Here is a 19,145-nt window from a genome sequence, read left to right on the forward strand (position 1 = left end):
TTTCAAGATTAATCAATTGATTTTATTAAGGTTAATATAATCAATTAGCACGTGGACTTTACAGTGCCACAAGGGTTTTATAGCTGCCTGTGTTATGCTTCACTCAGTCCACGAAATTGCAAATGTGGTGCAAAGTTCGTTATTGTACTTTTTTTTATTGGCTGTGGAGACTTGACTACAAAAGTCCATCTTTACAAAAGAAGAGACTTTCCAACTCTAATGAAACAAAATCAAATGCCTAAATACCTTGTTGGCCAGTGCTATGGCGGCCATGCAGCACAAAAACCCAAGCTCAAGCCATTTCTGCAAGTAAAGAAAGCCTCATTTTTGAGATAAAAAAAATGGCTTAAAGAATTCCCCTTCGAGGTGAGCCACAACAATCATGCGAGCATGGCCGTGGCTAGGGAAAATGCCATGGCCATGGTGCTGGCCTTGACCCAAAACACCTCAGCCCTTGTGTCCAGCCATTTGTGTGGGTTGGTAGTGCAATAAGATGTTGCTAACACTTGCTTAAGCAATTTGAGTTTCTTTGTATTGTTGACTAGGATTTATTCAGATTGGTTAGCGTGATAGTTGGCATAATTAATTGTTTGTGGGTTTTATCACATTTATTGATTGTTGCTCGAGTTAGTTATGATAGATTAAGATGTTATTTACTTCAAATGATACATTCACAAGTATTGTGCTTATCGATTAATGATACTTTGTGTTCTTTAAGTTATCTTTGGTAAGTTGTTTGGCATACTGTCTACAATTTTCGATAGTTAAATTTTCTCATTGAGTTTTTTCGATGATACACTGGCTATTGAATTTTGTTGAATGATGAATCCTATGTGTTCTAAACATGATGATCTTGGTGGTTTCTGTACTCTTATACTCATTTATCAGATGATAACTTACTTGGAATACTTTTGTGTTCTAATTTAAGATTTCTTCATTGATAATTAAGTCTTTAAGATATCATTGTCTATGACTTTGATATTGTCCACTATTAATCTTTGAGTTTGGGCCAGTATAGGTAGACTGGCTTTAGCACTTCGTGTGCATGGTGAAATCTTTAATCATGGGGTAGCTACTGTCGATTGGTCACATAACCCGCCTCTCTATCGATGTTCCTTATTCCGTTAAAAGGGCGTGACCATATAAACAACTTTAACTGCTTGTTTACAGTAGTTTATCTAAACCTTACCGACAAGTTTGGTTTCTTTGCTCAGAAAGTTAGGGCCTCTGGCTTCTCTCTCTATGTCTTTATAGGTAGAGGTGTATCACACTTTTGTAAGCTGGGTGACACCTAGAGTAGCAAGGGTGGCTAAATTTATTAGACATTTCCTTGTCGGCGACGGCTGGAAGGTGTTTGAGCTAGTAGTGCATCTGCGTTAGACAAAAAGGTTGCCTCCTAACTTATTTAAGTTGGTGCATTTCTCACATAGTGTGATCACTATGAAATTTTTCTGGAGTTGTTTCTTTGGCAGTGGTCTAAACTCGAGTATACATCGATGAGGACCTTGATCTTCCCTAGGGGGGGAGAGTGTCGCAAGTGTGACTTCGGGTATCGAAAGTTACCTATCAGCTAGTCCTTATGAACACTCTTTCCTTACTGCCATGATGGCAAGAGGTCGGTATTGCTGGACCCTTTATTAGTCCCTCTTGTTCACGTGTTAGTAAACTGGACTTTGCATCTTTATTTGGCTAGACGAGCATAAGGAAGGAATTCCTAAGTGTCTATTTAGCCAAGCATAGCTTCTTAGTTTTCTTTTGCTCTATTTTGCACTGGTTTGACAAGAACCCTTACGTATTAAGATTAGTCCCTCAATATCGCTGAATGATAGCTTACCGTATCTGTTAAACACCCTCACTATCATGCCCTTTATGTTAGTCTCATTTCGGTCCCAAATACTATTTATGGAAAGTGTTCAGATTTACTCATTTGGCATATTTACGAAATGTAGAGATTGTCTTGAACACAATGATGTTTGTCCCGTGTCTAAATTCACAATCTAAAGACATTCCATATTTAATAAGTTTTGAGCTTGTCCCAGAGACTAACTCTTGATACTAAGGGAGGCTTGGGGTGAAAGCCCAAAGCATGTGTTCCTCAGGGGGGGAGGGTGTGGGGGGTTCCAAATGTATAATAGGGATAGTGGGTAGATTGGGCATAGCTGACCAACCTGAGGCATAGTTTAACTCCCGCTTGCGTGCCTGTCCTTGTTTTGCATCCGGCTTGGGTCTAAGCCCAAGTTCCATTCCATGTTAGCTGGTGGAGTACCCATGTCCTTGCGTTAGGCCACTAGTATGTTGAAATAGCACTATACTCTATTTGGCTCTATTTTGCGTGTTGGTCCTAGCATTAGAATGCTGGTTGCTCTAAGACTGATCTAAGTTTCTCCGTGCTCTTATTCCTTGCTCCTTGGGCTGTACACTTAGGAGTTGTTCCGTGATCCAGTGCTATTACTCCTTGGCTCCATGCTTGGGAGTTTGGCACCATTTCTTCATTCAGTGGTCTAAGGCCCTGAAATTTGGGTTCCACACCACTGTCCTTTGAACATGTGGCATGTGATACATGGCATATAACACGTGGCACATGAAGGGTATAGGTTCTATTTCATGGTTATTCTATGGTATATCACCATAGGATAACCCCCCCCCCCCCCCCCCCCCTCCTTCTGTTGCTATTAAGGTGCTTTAGCTATATGGCTAGAGCGATGTTCTTATGAGCCATACAAGGTATCCAAGTAGGTAGTGCCACCCACATTTGGATTAGAAACATCAACCATCCAATCTCTCAAGGGAATTAAAGTTGACTCTAAAACACTTCACCAAGTTACACTACTTGTCCATAATCACTTTGTCCATAATCACTTTAGTCTTGAACTCCTTAATAATTATATCATCACCCCCCACGTGGGTGCAGCCTTCCTTGATCATATTAGCCTTTCTTGGCTAAATTGGTTCCATTAGAGTCCTCCCTCTTACTATCCCACAGGAACTCACTAAACCCCATAGGTTTGGGAGATGATTGCTTTGGGCTTTCACCCTTGAATTCAACTCGGATTTAGACTCAGATTTGGACTTAGACTCGGACTCAGTTTTGGACTTAGTCTTGATCTCAGTCTTGGACTCTTTAGACTCCATCTTGGACTCCATCTCAGACACCATCTCAGACTCCATATTAGTTTCGGAGTTGGACCTGGTCTCAAACTCCATCGTAACCTCCATCTTAGACTCTTTTTCGGACTCCATCTTAGACTTGGTTTTGACACTTCCATGTGTCACAACACTGATCCCTCTTGTATCCTTATCTAGAGATTTACTTATTAATCACTTTATGCTCGTTCCTCGAGCACTTTGTTGGGAGTTCCACTCCTACCTATCAACTTTCCGAGTCAGAGCTTTTAGTTCAAATGTGTTATGCTTGTTGAACTTCCACTTTAGCCATTATCATATAGCACCCTTTAGCCCCACATTGGGGCTTAGGGATTTATGTCTTACACCATCTTGATCATCACAAGATTTGGTATCTATGAATAAAGCCTACAAGATACATTAATAGATCACTTTTTGCATTGATTGCAAGAAAAACTTGAGGAAAGTAACTCATCTCTTCTTCCTCATAGTCCATATTAACTAATTTGTCAACCCCTTCAGCTTCACCACCACCATCTTCCCTCATAACATTGACACAAAACCTTGTCTTATGCTTATTAGGATATTTTGAGGATTTATATCCTACCTTTCCACAATAGAAATAATAACCCATACTATCTATTCCACTAGAAGCAAGTTTTATAGATTGTTATTACTTGTATCTACTAGGAGGAGAAACAAAGCATATAGGACTAAAAGAAGATGGTAGTGGTGGCCAACCACCACCTTTATTAATTATCACTTATAAGTCTCTAAAGTGGAATTTCCCTTCCCTCTATTTCTATTCACCTTCTTTATTCCTAAAGTCCAAGGTAGTAGTATACGATTGCTAATACTATTCTATGAGTGAGTGAGTGAAGACAACTTGTTATACTACCTCTTTACACTCTAAATATATCTTTAACTTAAACTTCAAAATCTCATGGCAAGAAAATAAACCCAAACCTTCTAAGAAATAACTTTAAGCATGTTTGTCACTCATATTTACAATCATGATGAATTTATGAGCAAATGCATTAATATAGTGCATAAGGTCTCTATGTTGTTTTAACCACGTAGCTCTACATGAAGTCTCAAACCAAGATCATCCAGCAAATATTCCTTATAGATATAAGACTACATCTTAGTCCAACTTCTAGTTTACCTTTTTTTAACACACATTTAGCACCACCAAGTTTTGGCATGATTGGTGAAAAAGGACTACACACACTTTCATATGATCATCCATATTTGCTGCTATGAAATTTTTTTTTATATTATAAACTCAGTCTTCCAAAACTTGATAGTCCCATATACCTCTAAAATTGAGTGGTTTCAAGGGTTTGAACTTTAAAAATCATGCAATTGAGGGCAATTGTAAAACCTCATCATCCTCAGAACTTGAAAAAGATTTTAGTTGTTTAGGTTTAGCTAATTTAGGTGCCTTAGCTTCTTTCTTCTTCTTCGTGTTTTCTTTTTTCAATTTGTAAACTTTATTTTGCAAATTCTCGATCTCAATGTCTTGAGCTATATGTTGTGTTGTCGCAACCTTGAGCTCTTTCTTTTTTGACTCCACCTTATCCTCTTCCATAGCATTTCTAGTAGGAGTTTCCTCCTCTTGATTCGCTCGTTTAGAGGTTTTAGTGTCATCAATATAGTTCCATTTTACCATCTCACCAGCTATATACATGCCTTTAATAATAAATGAACATATATACAATGTTTTTACCAAATGGTGCAATCTAATTAAATCTATAAAAGTTGCTTTAGATCTACAAGAAAAGTCTTTATGAATGCAATTAGAGTTAGAAACTTTGATAAAATTTGGATAGGAATCATTGAGATAATTCCTCTAATACCAAATATAGTCTATATGAATTTGAAGCTAAGCTCTAAGTTTATTACACTCTAAAACAAGGGTCTAGTACATACTTAATATCCCCTATAAGCACGAACTCCTTATATCCAGCTCTTGGATGCAAAACAGTGTCTAGCATAATTTTGGCAATTGGTGACTTAAAATGAGGAGGAAAGTACCCTATCGACTAAAGTAGAATAAAGGTTGAGCATAGACTTAATTTGGATGCAAAATAATGAGTAAACATTTTGAGTAAATCTAAACAATTATCATAAATAGTATATGGAACAGAAACAGGTAAAGTGAACACAATAAGCTATCATATAGCAATATTAAAGGACTAAACTCATTAGGTGAGGGTATTTGTCATTAACCAATGCAAGATACAATAAAACAGGAATTCCTTACTATTAAATATGCTTAGTTAATAGCATGTAGAAATTCCATCTTTATGTTCATCTAATCTAAGTACACTCAAGGTGTCCAATTAACTCCACTAGTACAAGATGGGTCGATAAAAAGATTCAACTATACTAAACTTTTGCCATTATGGCAGTAAAGAAAAAATATCCATAAGGATTGGCTAACAAATACCTTTCAATACCCAAAATTACATTCGTAACACTTGTTTATTTCAAGAGCAACATTACACTAATGGCATGTAAGGAAAAAAAAACTAGTTAATATGAAAATGAGAGAACTTACTTCTATTTATATTCCATTGGTTGGAAAAGGTTTGTTGGTACATGAGAGGGCCTAAAATTATCTATTGATTGAAATACACAAACCTCATGATGATTCTAATGTAGCTACCCAATCTGAAAGATCCATCAAATATGATGTGAACACATTGTAGACTTTGCTTATGTTATGCAAATTACCATCATCCTCCATTGCTTCAAAAATGTACTTATAATACCAGATAGCACATTCAAAAACTTCCCACTATAGATGCTCTATACATTGCTAAATGAGTGCAAAAAAAAATTAGATTTCATTTTGAAAACAACATTTCTCACCTAGTTTCAAGTAGAGATGCCACAAATGAATGGTCAGGCTACAACACCCCAAACCTGAATCACATTAGCCTCAACAGCATTGTGTTCATTAGCATGATCACTACAAATGCATTTTGGTCACCCAAAGTGCTTCATTGCTTTTATGTAAGTGTTAAAAATTGTATGGGCTTCTTTTATCGTCACTAGCTTAAATACAACTATATAGTGTGTGGCATTATAGATAATGTCTGCACATAAAATCCATAGGATACAAACTTGCAATATGCTACAACAAAAAAAGCTTATACACATATGCTAAAAACAAAAGCAAAGAGTATAAGGCTTGGTAATATTGTCAACTTGTCATTGTATCCTGGAAAGCTGTTTGTTGAAGAGTGTAGCATTGTTCTGTATTGCACGAGCATCTCATATTTGCCATCAGCTGAAACAATACCCAGCTACTTAACAGAATTTAACAATACTCTAAGTTGTTCCAGACTTATGCATTAGAATGTTAATTCAAATATGTTGAAGTACCTCACTAGAGGGAATTCTACAATATGCACCTCTCCATGTTGCATTAGCAAGACACATACTTGTGCGAAGCCGCCCATTCGTGCTGCTTCTTCTAGTTGCCGCTCCGAGAGCATGGGAGACTTGTATACTTTTACAATGTTAGTTGGGAAATTCCAAGTTCATTGGAAATGGAGTATAGTGTCTTGGTCTTTAGAGTCTTAAGCTAGACCCAAAGGGCAAAAATACTTGGGCAACTGAAATCTACTTGTGCTAAAAATGCCATGAACTGGAAAAACATACAAAGGAAAAAAATTATTCCAGCATTTGGATGACTATAAATTATGTATTATTGCATTAGGCTCATAATCAGAGTCTGAATATAAGTTGGAGTCTAAGTCTGATTCACTTTTTCCTATTCATTTCTATCTTCTACACCTACAAGAATTTGCCAAGAAATGTATGCATAAAAAATAAGACTAAGGAATAGCTTACATATGTATCTTCTGTGTGTTTTGAGAAGTCCCTCTGATGATGTTGGGAACACGATAAAGGGACCAAAGGGATTAAGGTTGTCTTTGGTTGTCTTGCCTAGTCACTAGGCTGTCTTCCAGGTCCCTGGTCCCTAGTTGCTTCCTCCTATTCATTTTTATCTTTTACACCTACAAGAATTTGCTAAGAAATGTACGCATAAAAAACAAGACTAAAGAATAGTTTACATATCATGTTTTAAGAAGTCCCTTTGATGGTGTTGGGATTAAACACAATAAAGGAACCAAGAGATAAAGGTTGTCTTTGGTTGTCTTGCCTTGCCACCAGATTGTCATCATTGCAACCAAGTTGTCACCAGATTAGGTTGTCCTTTATTATAAATTGCCTTACAAATTACATGCCATACCCTAGTCCTCTAGAGTGTGGGAGTGCTAGTGTGGAATTCTAAAGTGAGGAGTGAGTGAGGATTATAGAGATTCTCTTCTACAATTCTTTAAAATGTTTTTAAAGGATTGCCTAGCATAGGCAAATTACTGGTCTACAAGAAAATAATTATTAGCTTAGATAGTTTGTAGTCATTCATTTATATTATATCTAGCTAGTATGATATTTACATAATAGTTGCTCTAGTCCTAATTATATAGCATCCAAAATATTTTTACAGTATTGTTACTCTTATTAATTTTTCTGTACTTCTATTCTGATACATCTTAGACATAATTGCTACATATATTCCACCAATTGCACCTCGATCTGGTGCCCGCTGTCAAGCATGGCGAAAGGGATCGATCGAATCAAATGCGTGCTTTGCATAGGATGTTACACGTGTCACTTGTATCACTTTGCTTGACATGTTCCTTCCACTGTACCAGCACTGAAAGTCACGAGAAACATATGAGAAAAATGAAAGGATGAATCTATTTGATGATGATTTCCCAAGATCACAATTTTGTCCAACTTTGAGACATCTCATGGAATGAGCACAATTCCCCAGGCTATCTATCGTTTACCATTGAAGAGGACTAGTGAGAAAGTCAGGTGCATGATAAAGCCCTAAACTGATGTGTAAATTCGGTTTCCAAGAATCTCCCAATGTCAATAAAGGCATCATCCAACTTTTGACCCCAAAAGTTGTCTTGCACATCTCCCCTAACTTGTGGCGCACTTAAAACCTCTTGAGGTTGCCCACAGAAGTTGTTTTGCACATCTCCACCAACTTGTGCCGCACAATCACCACCAAACTCTAGAGGTTGCACCCAGAAGTCGTTGTTTTGCACATCCCTGCAAACTTGTGTAGCAAAATCACCACCAAGCCCTGGAAGTTGCCCCCAGAAGTTATTTTGCAAATCTCCGCCAACTTGTGCTGCACAAACACCACCCCAGAAGTTGTTTTGCATACCTCCGCGGAACTCTTGATCCGGTTGCCACGGAGTTTGAGATGATTCCCCAGCGAATTCGCCCACAAAACCCTGCCCGGCTCTCGTCTCGTTCATACTGGCTCCTCCATCGCTGCTGCTGCTCGATGTTTTGGCTTTCCGTTTGCTGGGCGATGTGGGCGATATTACCCTTATCTTGCCACTCTGCGTCCACTTTTTCTTGCACGGCCGTGCCCTACAAGCGAAACGCGGCTGGTCGCGCTTGTCGTTGTTGTAGTAATCAAATCGCGTGTCGTAAGCTTGGCAGTGTGGGCACTGGTACAAGTTGTCCGGAAGGTCGTGAGGCTCCCACATGTTGTACAGCTTTTGCTCCCTCACTTGCTGGGCCGTGAGCTTGCAAGCCCTCTCATTTCTTACGCACCACTTCTTCACCGCACCCTTACCTGAGCCCCTTTTCTTCGCCATATGTCACTCGTTTAACCCTAAAGGGATGGAGCTTATTTATAGTTTGTAACCTTTTAGATAATGGTCAACACTTGTGCTAAAGTAAATGTTAATGATAAATAGACCTTTTAGATGCACTAAACTGATGGTTAACACTAAAAAATCTCGGATACACGGTCATATTAAAAGCTATTTGTGTCGCTGGAAAAATGTTGAAGCTCTCTTTTGGGTGAGGTGTATCAATCAATCAACTCATTTGCATCAACCTACAAGTTGTGCAGAACCTGACCACTCAAAGCATGGGAGGATCACCACTCCTTTCTTTCTCAAATATTACCTCTTTCTATACAGGACAATCTTCTGTGAGCGTCAAAAAGAAACAAAACAAAACTCCTTTTGTTTCAATTTTTTTATCTTTTAAAATCTCCACACTTTTCACTATCAACTCCCAAGCCCAGATGAACCTCCAAAAGTCACAGGCCGAGAAGAATTCTCTGGATCTATTTTGTAGTGCTGCGAAAAAGCTTTGGCTTCCCTGTGAACAATTCAGTGAACCCAGCCTGTTACACTTCGCGTACAAGCAAGCGTCACAGCGAAAGACGAGCTAAAAAAGAGAGGGAAAAAAAAAAAGAAAAACAAAGAGAAACACAGAGTGTGGCGGTAAGATATTTGTGGTGGCCAAAGCGGGTCTAGCTAGGAAGCGATAGGCCTTTCGTCCTTGGCGAGACAATGAAATACTCAAACATCCACGCAGTTAAGTAGAACGGCCAAGCCAAGACAAGGCAAGAGTTTCGACAAACCTTATGTGTTGTGTGAGAGGGACAAGAGCTTCCTTCTCCAGCGTTGTACATATAACGCATTCCTTACTTCTCCTCCGCTACGTTTCAAGAGCCCTTTTGTTGTTTTGTTCGCTTGCTCGTCATCATCCACCAGTGTTTGGCTTTGCAATCGCAAGCAGCTTCCTCGTCTCCTCCATCAGAGCTCGGCAGTGCTTGCCGGTCTCTTGGTGCTTCTCGTACGCCGTGAAGAAGCTCTCATTCTCTTTCTTGAGCTCGTTCCACACTGCAGGGATCACAGAAAACTTTCTTTAAGTCGAGCGATACGACTACTGGAAACGAATTTAATTGAGCAACTACTAGTAAAAGACGAAATTTCTTTGCTTGCCTGTGAGTGTGACAACGGGCTTCACGTTGGAGTGCGTGGACAACGCGGCTACGCATTCGTCGCAGTTCATGTTGAGCAATAGACACTGCTCTATCAAACTTTGCACCTACAGGAAGGAAGAGCCGAGGCAAATTACACGCATGGGGAGTCGCGGAATTCTTACTTGAAGAATGTACTCGGCTGACACTGGCTGTGAATCCGATGCAGCAGCACGCTCCTCCCTCCGCTCCGAGCTCATCTCGAACGATGAACTTGCAGCTAAAATTTATGGATCACACAAATACCATTTCCTGCATGTTTAAAAAAAATCGCTAGCACATTTCTTCAGGCGACTAGAGAGGAGAAAAGAAACAAACGGAACCTCTTTCGACTGCCTCGTGTGGGTTACGGAAGACACCAAAGGAATATACCTCGTGTCAGCTGGAAAATCTCCAACGAATGCAGCTACAACCCTGTCAAGATCAAAGATTCTTACTTCCGATCGAAAAGCAAAACTTAACACCCAAACCTTGCATCACTTTCTCATGGCGGTGAAAAGTGGATTATTCGGCGGTTGTGCAGCACCCGGGAGAAATCCACCAGGCGGTTGTACAGAGCCAAATCCAAAGCCACCAAAGCTTCCGCCGTGGCCAAGCGCTTGAAATCCACCACCTGTCACGCCCATTTAGTTGATTGCTTCCAAGAAAACAAACAATAAAAACTTTTACCTGTTGCTGCACCGGAGTGCACCACCACCTGGTCAGCTGTTCAGGCCGGCTGCATTTTCCTTGAGCTCTCCGGGAACAGGTTTTACGACCGCGCCAGAAGGTGGTGCGTTCTCCAAGCCCGCCGCGCCTGCTAGTGGATTTGGTCAGGCTCCTTCGAGCGGCTTCGGACAGCCTGCTGGGAGCGCGCTGGGTAGTGCACTGGGTGCATTCGGACAGACGAGACAAGTTGGATTTGGTGGTCCAGTGTCAGGTGCAGCTGGTTTCGCAAATGCTTCGCCGGGCGGTGGTTTTGCTCCTGCGGCAACCGGCAGTGGTTTTGCCAGTGCTACGTCGGCTGCTGGTTTTGCGGCCGCGGCATCAGGTGGTGGCTTTGCAGTTCTCCGAACGAGGTGGCCTGCGGGCTCTGCGTTACGCCAAAAGGATTCGCCGCTGGCGCAGAAGGCAAGGCCGAGCCCAGGCCGAGATTCCCAAAGCCCGAGAATGCAGTCGAGGGGGCCTCCTCGTCCACGTCATCTTCCTCTTCCTCTGGTGGCGGCCGCACGGCTTGAGTAGTCTGCTGCTGCTGCTGAGATTGAAGCAAAGCTGGAAAAGGCGAAGGAACCAGCTGGCTAGTAGATTCTACCGGCGAGCTGCTGTAACCGCTGGAAGGAACTTTTGTTGTCAGTGTGGACGTAGCAGCTGAGGACGATGCAAACAATAATGCAGTAGCGGGAGACGCTGATGGCGGGAAGCTGAAAGCTGCTGGCTTCACTTCTGATGTAGTACGTGGAGCTGCAGGTAGAAGAGCAGCCGAGGTCGACGAGCTTACAAGCGACTGGGAGGAACCGCTGGAGACGCTACATGTCGCTGCTATATGTGACTCGGCTCCAACTGCTGGAATAATGATGGAGACTAATCTTGTAGAAACACTGCACGTGGGAGTTGAGGTGATAGGTGTAGCTTTCAGATCTGAAGATAAAAGATGTGGTGACTGGTGTACCCTTCAGCTCCGAAGATGTGGAAGTTGCTGGTGTAGCCTGCACTGTGGAAGCTGTAGTTTCCACGTCCGAAGGTCTGGAAGACGCAACAGCCGGTGCAGCCTTCAACGTCGACGATGAAGTGAACGGTGTAGCCTTCAACTCCAACGATGGTAGCCACGTTGATGATGAGTGGTGATGCTTGACGTGACTGTGGCCGGGGCGGTAACGAAACGAATACCATTGCCAGAAGCTCTTGAGATGTCAGGAACCTTGAGTGCTGAAGCATTAGAGGAAGGCGGCTGCGATCTTAAACCCCAGTCACCAAGAGGAGGCGGAGAATTCTGTGAAACTATATCCGTCCTAGAAGAAAACGAAGGCCTCGTCGTACCCAAAGATGTCGCTGCAGGTGCTAATACGAGAGTCGTCACTTCTGTAACACTTGGCTGCTTCAAAGTTGACTGCGGCTGGAAACTACTGGAGGTTGATTCAAGCAGTTTAGCCTTCCGGTTATTGACCACATGTGTGTGCCCAACCATTTGATCGTGGTTTTCGTTGCTCCAATACCCTGTGAAGTGAACGGACCAAAAGCATAGAAAACGCAAGAAACGCAACAATACTTACGCTATCTAAGGAATCTCTTCGCCTTCTCGTGCTTTCCACCGGCGCGAAGTCATCACACAAGATAGACTTGGATGGCGTAGAGAAAACACTCTCGGCTTTAGTCTGCGGTGGCTTGGTCTGCAATAAATACGATTGCATTTTCCGGGGCCTTAGGGAAGTAACACTTGACGATATATCGATTCCATCAAGTCCGCGAGATGTACAGATAGCTTATCAGCTGCTTCCATCTGAGAGTTGACTGTGCTGTAAAGACTTTGAATAGATTGGAAGTCTCTGTGCCACATACAAAAAATTAGATCAAAATTACTTGCAAAAACCATTTATACCCAGCAGTAGACCGTTGTTTCGAAGACATATTTTGACGTCGACTTATTTCAAGTGTATGAAGATGAGACTCGAGATCAGAAATTTGTCTTTTCAATCTCTACATATACCAAGTCAGATGCATAGGGACGAGTAGTATAAACCTCATCTGCATTGATAACATGCTTTCGCTTGATGTCCATTTCCGGGTGAAGCTTGCGGTGAACCCAGAGGTCCTGGTACCGCCTAATTATCCATGCGTCAACTAAATTTCCAGCTCAAACTGTTAGTCGTAATAAAGGACAGTAATACCATCAAGGCTTTGATCCCGAAGCTCCTCAACAAACTGACAGTTCTCTTGCAGTTTTGCTGGATTTTAAAGAATGTAACCATCACACCGAACATTTCCTGGAAGATTACCTTAAAACTACGGCATCGCGCTGAAACGGCTACAATTTCGTTTTCCAGCTTGTCCACCCCAGACCTTGTTAAACCGGATCCAAGAGAATCTTTCTCGATAATATGCATAAATCCATCAATATCATCAACGATTTTCTTCACCTGCAGAAACAAACTTTGAAGTATAAAAGCCAAAAGTTCAAGTACCTTGTCCGTTTCTGCCAGAAAGCCTGCTTCCATTTCAGAAACTCCTTGTGATCGTGAAGAACGTTTCTCAACCTCGTCTTCCCTTTTAAACGAAAATGGCTGTCTCTCTACAGGAATTTGTGATGCTCCGTCTTGAGGTAAAGGCGGCTTTTTCTCCTTTTGATTAAAATCCACCTGAGCTTTATGCAACTGCTCGTTCACAGTTTTTGATGCAGAAAACACCCTTGGCTGAATGCCATTCATGGTGGTAACCTTGGGCTCCACACGTACAGGAACTGGCGTTACAGTCTTTTTTTCGGCATCCACCTAAAACATAAATCGACCTTACGCATTCATTCCCAAAAATAGGCCACAAACCTTAGGATCGGGAGACTTCGATGCCCACTCCTCAAGACTAGATGGAATCCTTATTAGGCCAGTGCTATACCAACTCTCACCATCCAACCTGAAAAGTAAACTATAAAAAATGACAAATAAACAATAATCATTCGAAATCACCTCAGGACCGAGTATAGCAGAAGTCGTGAGTCAAGTGACGTGCATAACATTACCGGACTTGGAGGAAGAAGTTTTTCTGGATTTCTTGGATCAGGCTGTTTTAACAATGATGTTCGATCTATCGCCAGCCCAGTTAAGGCATTGTCACTCGAAGAATCTACAAAGATATACAGTATAAGAACTGTTTACTTACAAAACATGTCTACTTACCAAACATGGAGATGTCAGCTCTCCACAAATCATCTGACAAAGCAAACACCTTCGGACCGCCAGCCTAGAAGGCCAACATGTGCGTCGATGGACCTTCTACAAGTTGTCAACACGATTTTCCTAGAAAAAGACTTTAAAACACGATGCCGAGAATATAAATCATACCATGGTTCTAGGTTCTATACAAGCATATACGGACTGTTCATGGGTGGAATAATACTAGCTTCAATCGCAGGAAATCTTCGAGTAACCGCTAAAGCAGAACACTCCGTGCTTGCCTGTAAAACGCCAACACAAACGAGTCAGTATTCTTACCTCGCTAATTGAAATAAGAACCTCATCTAGTTGTTGCCTACCAGACGCTGAAAGCACAAGCAGCGGACAGGTAATTTCTTCATCGTCCTCCGACTGGACATAGCTAATTACAATGCTTTGTGGCGAAATCCAGCGTAAAGCATCAACTAGAACAAGCTTAAAATCATTAACAGCATGCGAGTTTTCAATAAAGACACGTACCATGAGTTTCCAGTCCTTCCTCGCACCCAGGAAATTCTACTCGTGGATTTATGATAAAACTCTTGGCAAAATCAGACGACGCAATCGTTAGCTTCATGCTTGTTGCATACATGATCTGCTTGCCAAACTGACTCCAACAAGCTGAAAAAGGAATAAGTGAAATGCATTAACAAGAACGATGATAAATCATAAATCTACGCACCAGCAGAAACATTTTCCTTCATAAATGTAGGCTCTTCTCCGATTTTTCCGACGAGAAGCTTTCCTTTGTTTTTGTCTTGGTCTAAACTACACCACTGAAAATCCTTGATCAAAGCATCGTCGCCGATGTCGCGGATCTCGAACCGTCTAGTGTCGGTCTAGAAAGAAAATCAAAGAAAAATCTACAATAAATTGACAACGTAGACGAACCTTGAGTGCCAGAGAAGGGACTCGGTAGAATCGAACAGCGAAGCCGGCACACACAGCAAGCGTGAGCTCGTCCTTTGAAAGCTCCACAATCGAGACTTTCTCCAGTTCCACGCTCGCTAAGCATTTCTCACTCGCAGAAGCAGGCTTGGGTCCGCTCGAGAGCTCCAAAACGTCTGCCGTCACGACTCCAAAACCTACAGTGGAAATATTTCGATTTCGCCAGGAGAATGATGGATCGTACCTGCTGGCGTGGCGAAGAACGTCAGGCCGAACCGATTGGACACTGAAAGCACCCGCGCTGGATGATAATCAGAACTAGCCTTCGCGCCAGGCGACAGGAGTGATACGCCTCCACCGATCGCCTTGAACGCGATATCTACATTCTCTTCGGGCGCCTTCTCCACCATAAACCCTAACCCGGAAAAAACAAACTATTATATAAGAACAACGTTTTCTTACATTTCTAAATGGGAATAATCACACCGGCATGGTTCAAGCCTTCTCTAGGGACATAACTAATAGCACGGCTTGGGGGTGCTCTCACAAGAGTTTTGTTCCAATGGTAAGACATAGTGCATATGCCACCACTGGGCATTTGCTGCTAGCCTTACGCTTTAAGCCATAAGAATTCTCTCGGGCATTAAACCTTCGATACCTTCCTGTAAAACCTTAACTCAGACGCGACTTCTAAGACAAAGCATTGGCATAGAGATAAAAAATCCCTCTCGCTCCCTCCAGATTGTTACTGTGAGACAAGGTCAAGCAAGTGTGTTTTGAAAGCAAGACCTCATCCCCATTCCCATTTAGTGTACTACTCTGTGTCCTTCCATTCATGGATCTTCTCTCCCACCCAATTTTGAGTGCCTTAGTGCTGCTTGCTGCAGCTCTCTGGTTCTCTTCTACTAGAAGAAGAAATCCTCCAGGAAATCTCCCTCCAGGACCACTCAACTTGCCAGTCATTGCAAGCTCGGCTCGCTCCCTCACATCTCACTTCACAAACTCTCCAAGAGATATGGCGATGTGATGCTCTTGAAGCTCGGCAGCGTGCCCACAGTCATAATCAGCTCCGAGAGAGCTGCCAGAGATATTTTCAAGCGCCATGGCCTCGACTTTGCCTCCAAAGCTCCACCGATGTGCGGGAAATACTTTGGCAACGACTACAATGGTCTAGTTTTCAGCCAATACACTCCGGAAGTGAAGCTCTACAGGAAGCTCATCAACACTCACTTGCTCTCGCCGACCAAGCTCAAAGCTTACGATGGAATCCGTTGCGAAGAGCAGCGCCGTCTCGCTCGATCTGTCAGTGACGAGTGAGGGAATCGGGTCCTCCTGCGGCAAAAGATCCACGACATGAACATGAACGTGATAACTTACATGCTATTCGGGAAGCGCTTCTGTGGACACTACAAGAACACTGCGAATGTCTACGAGTTCGCGCAAGCGATAGTGGAGACGGTTAGGCTGGCCGGGATCTTCAATGTGAGCGATTACATCCTTGGAATTCGCTGGCTGGACGTCCAAGGCTTGGAGAAGAAGTACAAGCAGCTCATGAACCGGGTAAACAGGCACCCCTTGTCGATCTTACGAGGCCAGCAAGGGGATCCTCCAGTTTTCACCAGCGAGGAGCCCATGGCTTTCATCGATGTGCTCATCTCCATGAGAGAGAAGCTCTCGGACACCACCAAAATTCAACTTTTGCTCGTAAGTTTCTCTTGGTCAAAGTTGTTCTTCTTTAACGCTGGATGAATCCCATAGGATATGTTGCTGGGTGCTGTGGATACTTCGGCTCTCTCACTGGAATGGGCTATGGCTGAGCTTCTTTGGCATTTAGTTGAATTCACAAGAGCTTAGAGCCAAATTAATATAATTGTCGGCAAAAAAAACCTTGTGAACGAGTTGGACATCACAAAGCTTCCATATGTCAAGGCCATAGCCAAGGAAACAGTGAGGCTCCAGTCAGTGGCTCCACTAGCTCTTCCCAAGATCGTCCAGCAAAGTTGAACATGGATCAAACATTTGGACTGGTTTGTCAAAAGAGTCAACCTCTTGTGGATATCCCAATCCTCAGGCTGGATTCTCACGTTTACTAGAAACATTGGTCCATACCAGCTTGCTTCTTCCATAAAGTTTGCTTCCTCTCCAGGAAAACTATCATAATTTCGTGTGTGACGCTCGAGGAACTATCATAATTCAACCATTGTTTTTCTACCCTTTCAATGATACAACTGATCAATATAACAATGTATCAATTCGCATGGACCATGTGGAAGAGGAATAATCTATACAATGGTTCCAAACCAACTGATCTTGGAGGCTTAGAAATGGTGGAACTGGAAATAGAAAGATATTACATGAAAGTGATCACCTCCCGAAGAGGCGATCAAAGAAACTCGTGGAAGGAGTTCCCGCCCCACCCAGAACGGGCGAGCCGGGTGTTAGCCCGGCGAGGGCGTTCTGGAGGGAAGCCCGTGCCCTAAAGACCGTTAACAGATATGTTATTCGAGGCAACCGGGTTGTCCAGAACCTTGCAGCTGGCAGCCGGTTCTGAAGAACCTGGCAGTTGTCAGCCACGTTCTTGCGGATCGATCCGACGGCTGCCAGTGGCTGGATCGAGTTAACAAGCGAGCCACAGCCGCTTGAGTTTGATTCCAAGCACTCAACGTGAGCATACCTTCCGAGTTTATCTTTGGAGCGTGGCTCTTTCGATGTGTCGTTGCCACAAACTTTGCATCACTTGTCCACCCATCCAGTTTCAACGTACACACCCTTCACTGATTGATCACCCAACATCTTGGCATAGAAAAATGAGGACGAAAAATAAAAGAGCCGAGGAGAAAAAAACACTCAAAAGAAGAAAGAGACTTGTAAATACCATCGATTGGTTCTTTGACGAAATCCTTGTAGGAGCCACCGATCTTCTGTTTTAGAGCTGCGTACTGCAAAAGTCAAGAAGAGAGAGATGAGAAATTTGGACAAGTTGGATGTTTTTTCTCAAAGACGTGGTACTTGCTCTCGGGACATTTTCTCGCCTGACTTTGTAGCCTGATGAGCCTCGTCGATCAAATCAGCGTCCCTCTCCGACCTTGCCTGAGAGAAATCCAGCGCGTCGGTGATGCTAGTCAGAAATGATGTCTTCTCCTGCTTCTGTTCACTCCCCTAGCCGGGAGGAGTTTCATCCTTTCTATCCTGTGCCAGAAGAACTATACTGACTTTTTTGTGGGGGCTGTGATTAACTGCTGCTGCTTGATGGATCTGCCAAGAAAACTCGCCTTTGTTGCTGCAACCGAAGCTGCCGCCATTAGCAACAAGAAAAAACGAAAAAAGAAGATGACCAACTTTGAAAGGATCGGACTGGGACACGCGTTCTCTTTCCCGCCCCCAGCATTTACATGGTCTTGGAATTTTGGGTCAATGCAGGACCATACCATATTCTTCACATAAACTGTTTTTTCTTTAGTCCTTATTTGGAATGGGCCATGGCCAAGCTTCCTCTGGAGTTCTCAAGAGTTGTTGGCAATGGACATTGCATAGCTTCAGACTATAACCAAGGAAACATTGTCGGCCTCCTTGGAATTTTCCAAAAGCTTTTACAACAAAGAATTTTACTATTAATGCACATTAACACTTAAATAAAATGTTTTAAAGAAAAGTCAAGAAATACAATATATATTGTGAGGTCTAATTGTACAGTTATGATGCCACATACTAATCTAGTGTAATATAATTTTGATAGCTATTTGATTGATTTCTATTCAAATCACTCACTCTTGCATATAAGCTAGAATTTTTGGGCTAATTGATATATACATTTCTATATTCCATCCATGCACTTACATTGGTGGAGGTGAGGGGCAATTTTGATTGTTCTTGAGAAGTGCTTAGATTTAGGATTTTGGTTTTAATTTAACTTTTATATCATCTAGATCTCTCTTTCCTTATAGTTTTTTCAAATTTTTCTCTTTTGTTTTTCCCTTTTCATTCATTTTTATGGCAGAGTAACAACTTCCTCCTCTTTTCTTTGGAGTAGTAGTTGGTGCAATTTCTTGATGCTATCTGGTTGCAGTTAAATAATTGGACTCAGTTGATGGTAGCATTCATGACGCATGATGCAATTCTTCTTGCTCTTCCTTATGTTCGGCTAAAGTTCTTTCATAAAAGTTCTAGAGATGATGTGTACTATTAGTTCAATCACTTTACGATGATTATTATATATTATTCTTGGGATGATAGTGTAAGTAACTAAATTTTTTATTTTATTTTAGTCATTTAATTACACCTTTTATCACTTGGAGGAGTCTCATTCACAACCTCTATATGTTTTATTCTTGACTTAAGGATATATTAAC

The 19,145-nt window shown here is 42.1% G+C and overlaps 3 protein-coding genes, 1 long non-coding RNA gene and 1 pseudogene across 6 annotated transcripts; 1 reads left to right on the top strand and 4 right to left on the bottom strand.

The window, feature by feature from the left end:
• Window positions 1-10,236: 10,236 nt before the first annotated feature.
• On the bottom strand, window positions 10,237-13,970 carry LOC9653275. 3 transcript variants are annotated; one of them, XM_024683148.1, is made up of 12 exons: window positions 13,873-13,970; window positions 13,663-13,819; window positions 13,522-13,609; window positions 13,165-13,470; window positions 12,979-13,119; window positions 12,871-12,927; window positions 12,723-12,804; window positions 12,582-12,679; window positions 12,256-12,528; window positions 10,676-12,199; window positions 10,477-10,619; window positions 10,237-10,420 (listed from the first exon to the last, which is right to left on the bottom strand). In XM_024683148.1, the coding sequence occupies exons 1-7, from the start codon at window positions 13,877-13,879 to the stop codon at window positions 12,724-12,726; spliced, it is 837 nt and encodes a 278-aa protein (XP_024538916.1). In that variant the 5' UTR covers window positions 13,880-13,970; the 3' UTR covers window positions 10,237-10,420; window positions 10,477-10,619; window positions 10,676-12,199; window positions 12,256-12,528; window positions 12,582-12,679; window position 12,723. The 3 variants fall into 3 exon arrangements, with proteins under 3 accessions (XP_024538916.1, XP_024538915.1, XP_024538917.1); XM_024683147.1 differs by having other exon boundaries at window positions 12,582-12,804; XM_024683149.1 differs by having other exon boundaries at window positions 12,582-12,823.
• LOC112349138 (glycine, alanine and asparagine-rich protein-like) lies at window positions 10,493-11,830 on the top strand. Its single transcript, XM_024682941.1, has 4 exons — window positions 10,493-10,556; window positions 10,755-11,226; window positions 11,340-11,530; window positions 11,622-11,830. Exons 1-4 carry the CDS (start codon window positions 10,493-10,495, stop codon window positions 11,828-11,830), a joined length of 936 nt encoding a protein of 311 aa, XP_024538709.1.
• LOC112349139 lies at window positions 13,905-15,206 on the bottom strand. Its single transcript, XM_024682942.1, has 7 exons — window positions 15,041-15,206; window positions 14,800-14,993; window positions 14,591-14,747; window positions 14,389-14,529; window positions 14,209-14,333; window positions 14,038-14,150; window positions 13,905-13,992 (listed from the first exon to the last, which is right to left on the bottom strand). Exons 1-6 carry the CDS (start codon window positions 15,204-15,206, stop codon window positions 14,052-14,054), a joined length of 882 nt encoding a protein of 293 aa, XP_024538710.1. The 3' UTR covers window positions 13,905-13,992; window positions 14,038-14,051.
• Window positions 15,207-15,517: 311 nt separating this feature from the next.
• LOC112349194 lies at window positions 15,518-16,101 on the bottom strand. Its single transcript, XR_002993317.1, has 2 exons — window positions 16,027-16,101; window positions 15,518-15,956 (listed from the first exon to the last, which is right to left on the bottom strand). It is a non-coding gene; the product is annotated as an uncharacterized LOC112349194 (long non-coding RNA).
• Window positions 16,102-17,160: 1,059 nt separating this feature from the next.
• Window positions 17,161-18,098, bottom strand: LOC112349140 (annotated as a pseudogene).
• Between the last annotated feature and the right edge of the window lie 1,047 nt (window positions 18,099-19,145).

The sequence above is a fragment of the Selaginella moellendorffii genome, unplaced genomic scaffold (genome assembly GCF_000143415.4).
Source record: "Selaginella moellendorffii unplaced genomic scaffold, v1.0 SELMOscaffold_36, whole genome shotgun sequence".
NCBI lineage: Eukaryota > Viridiplantae > Streptophyta > Lycopodiopsida > Selaginellales > Selaginellaceae > Selaginella > Selaginella moellendorffii.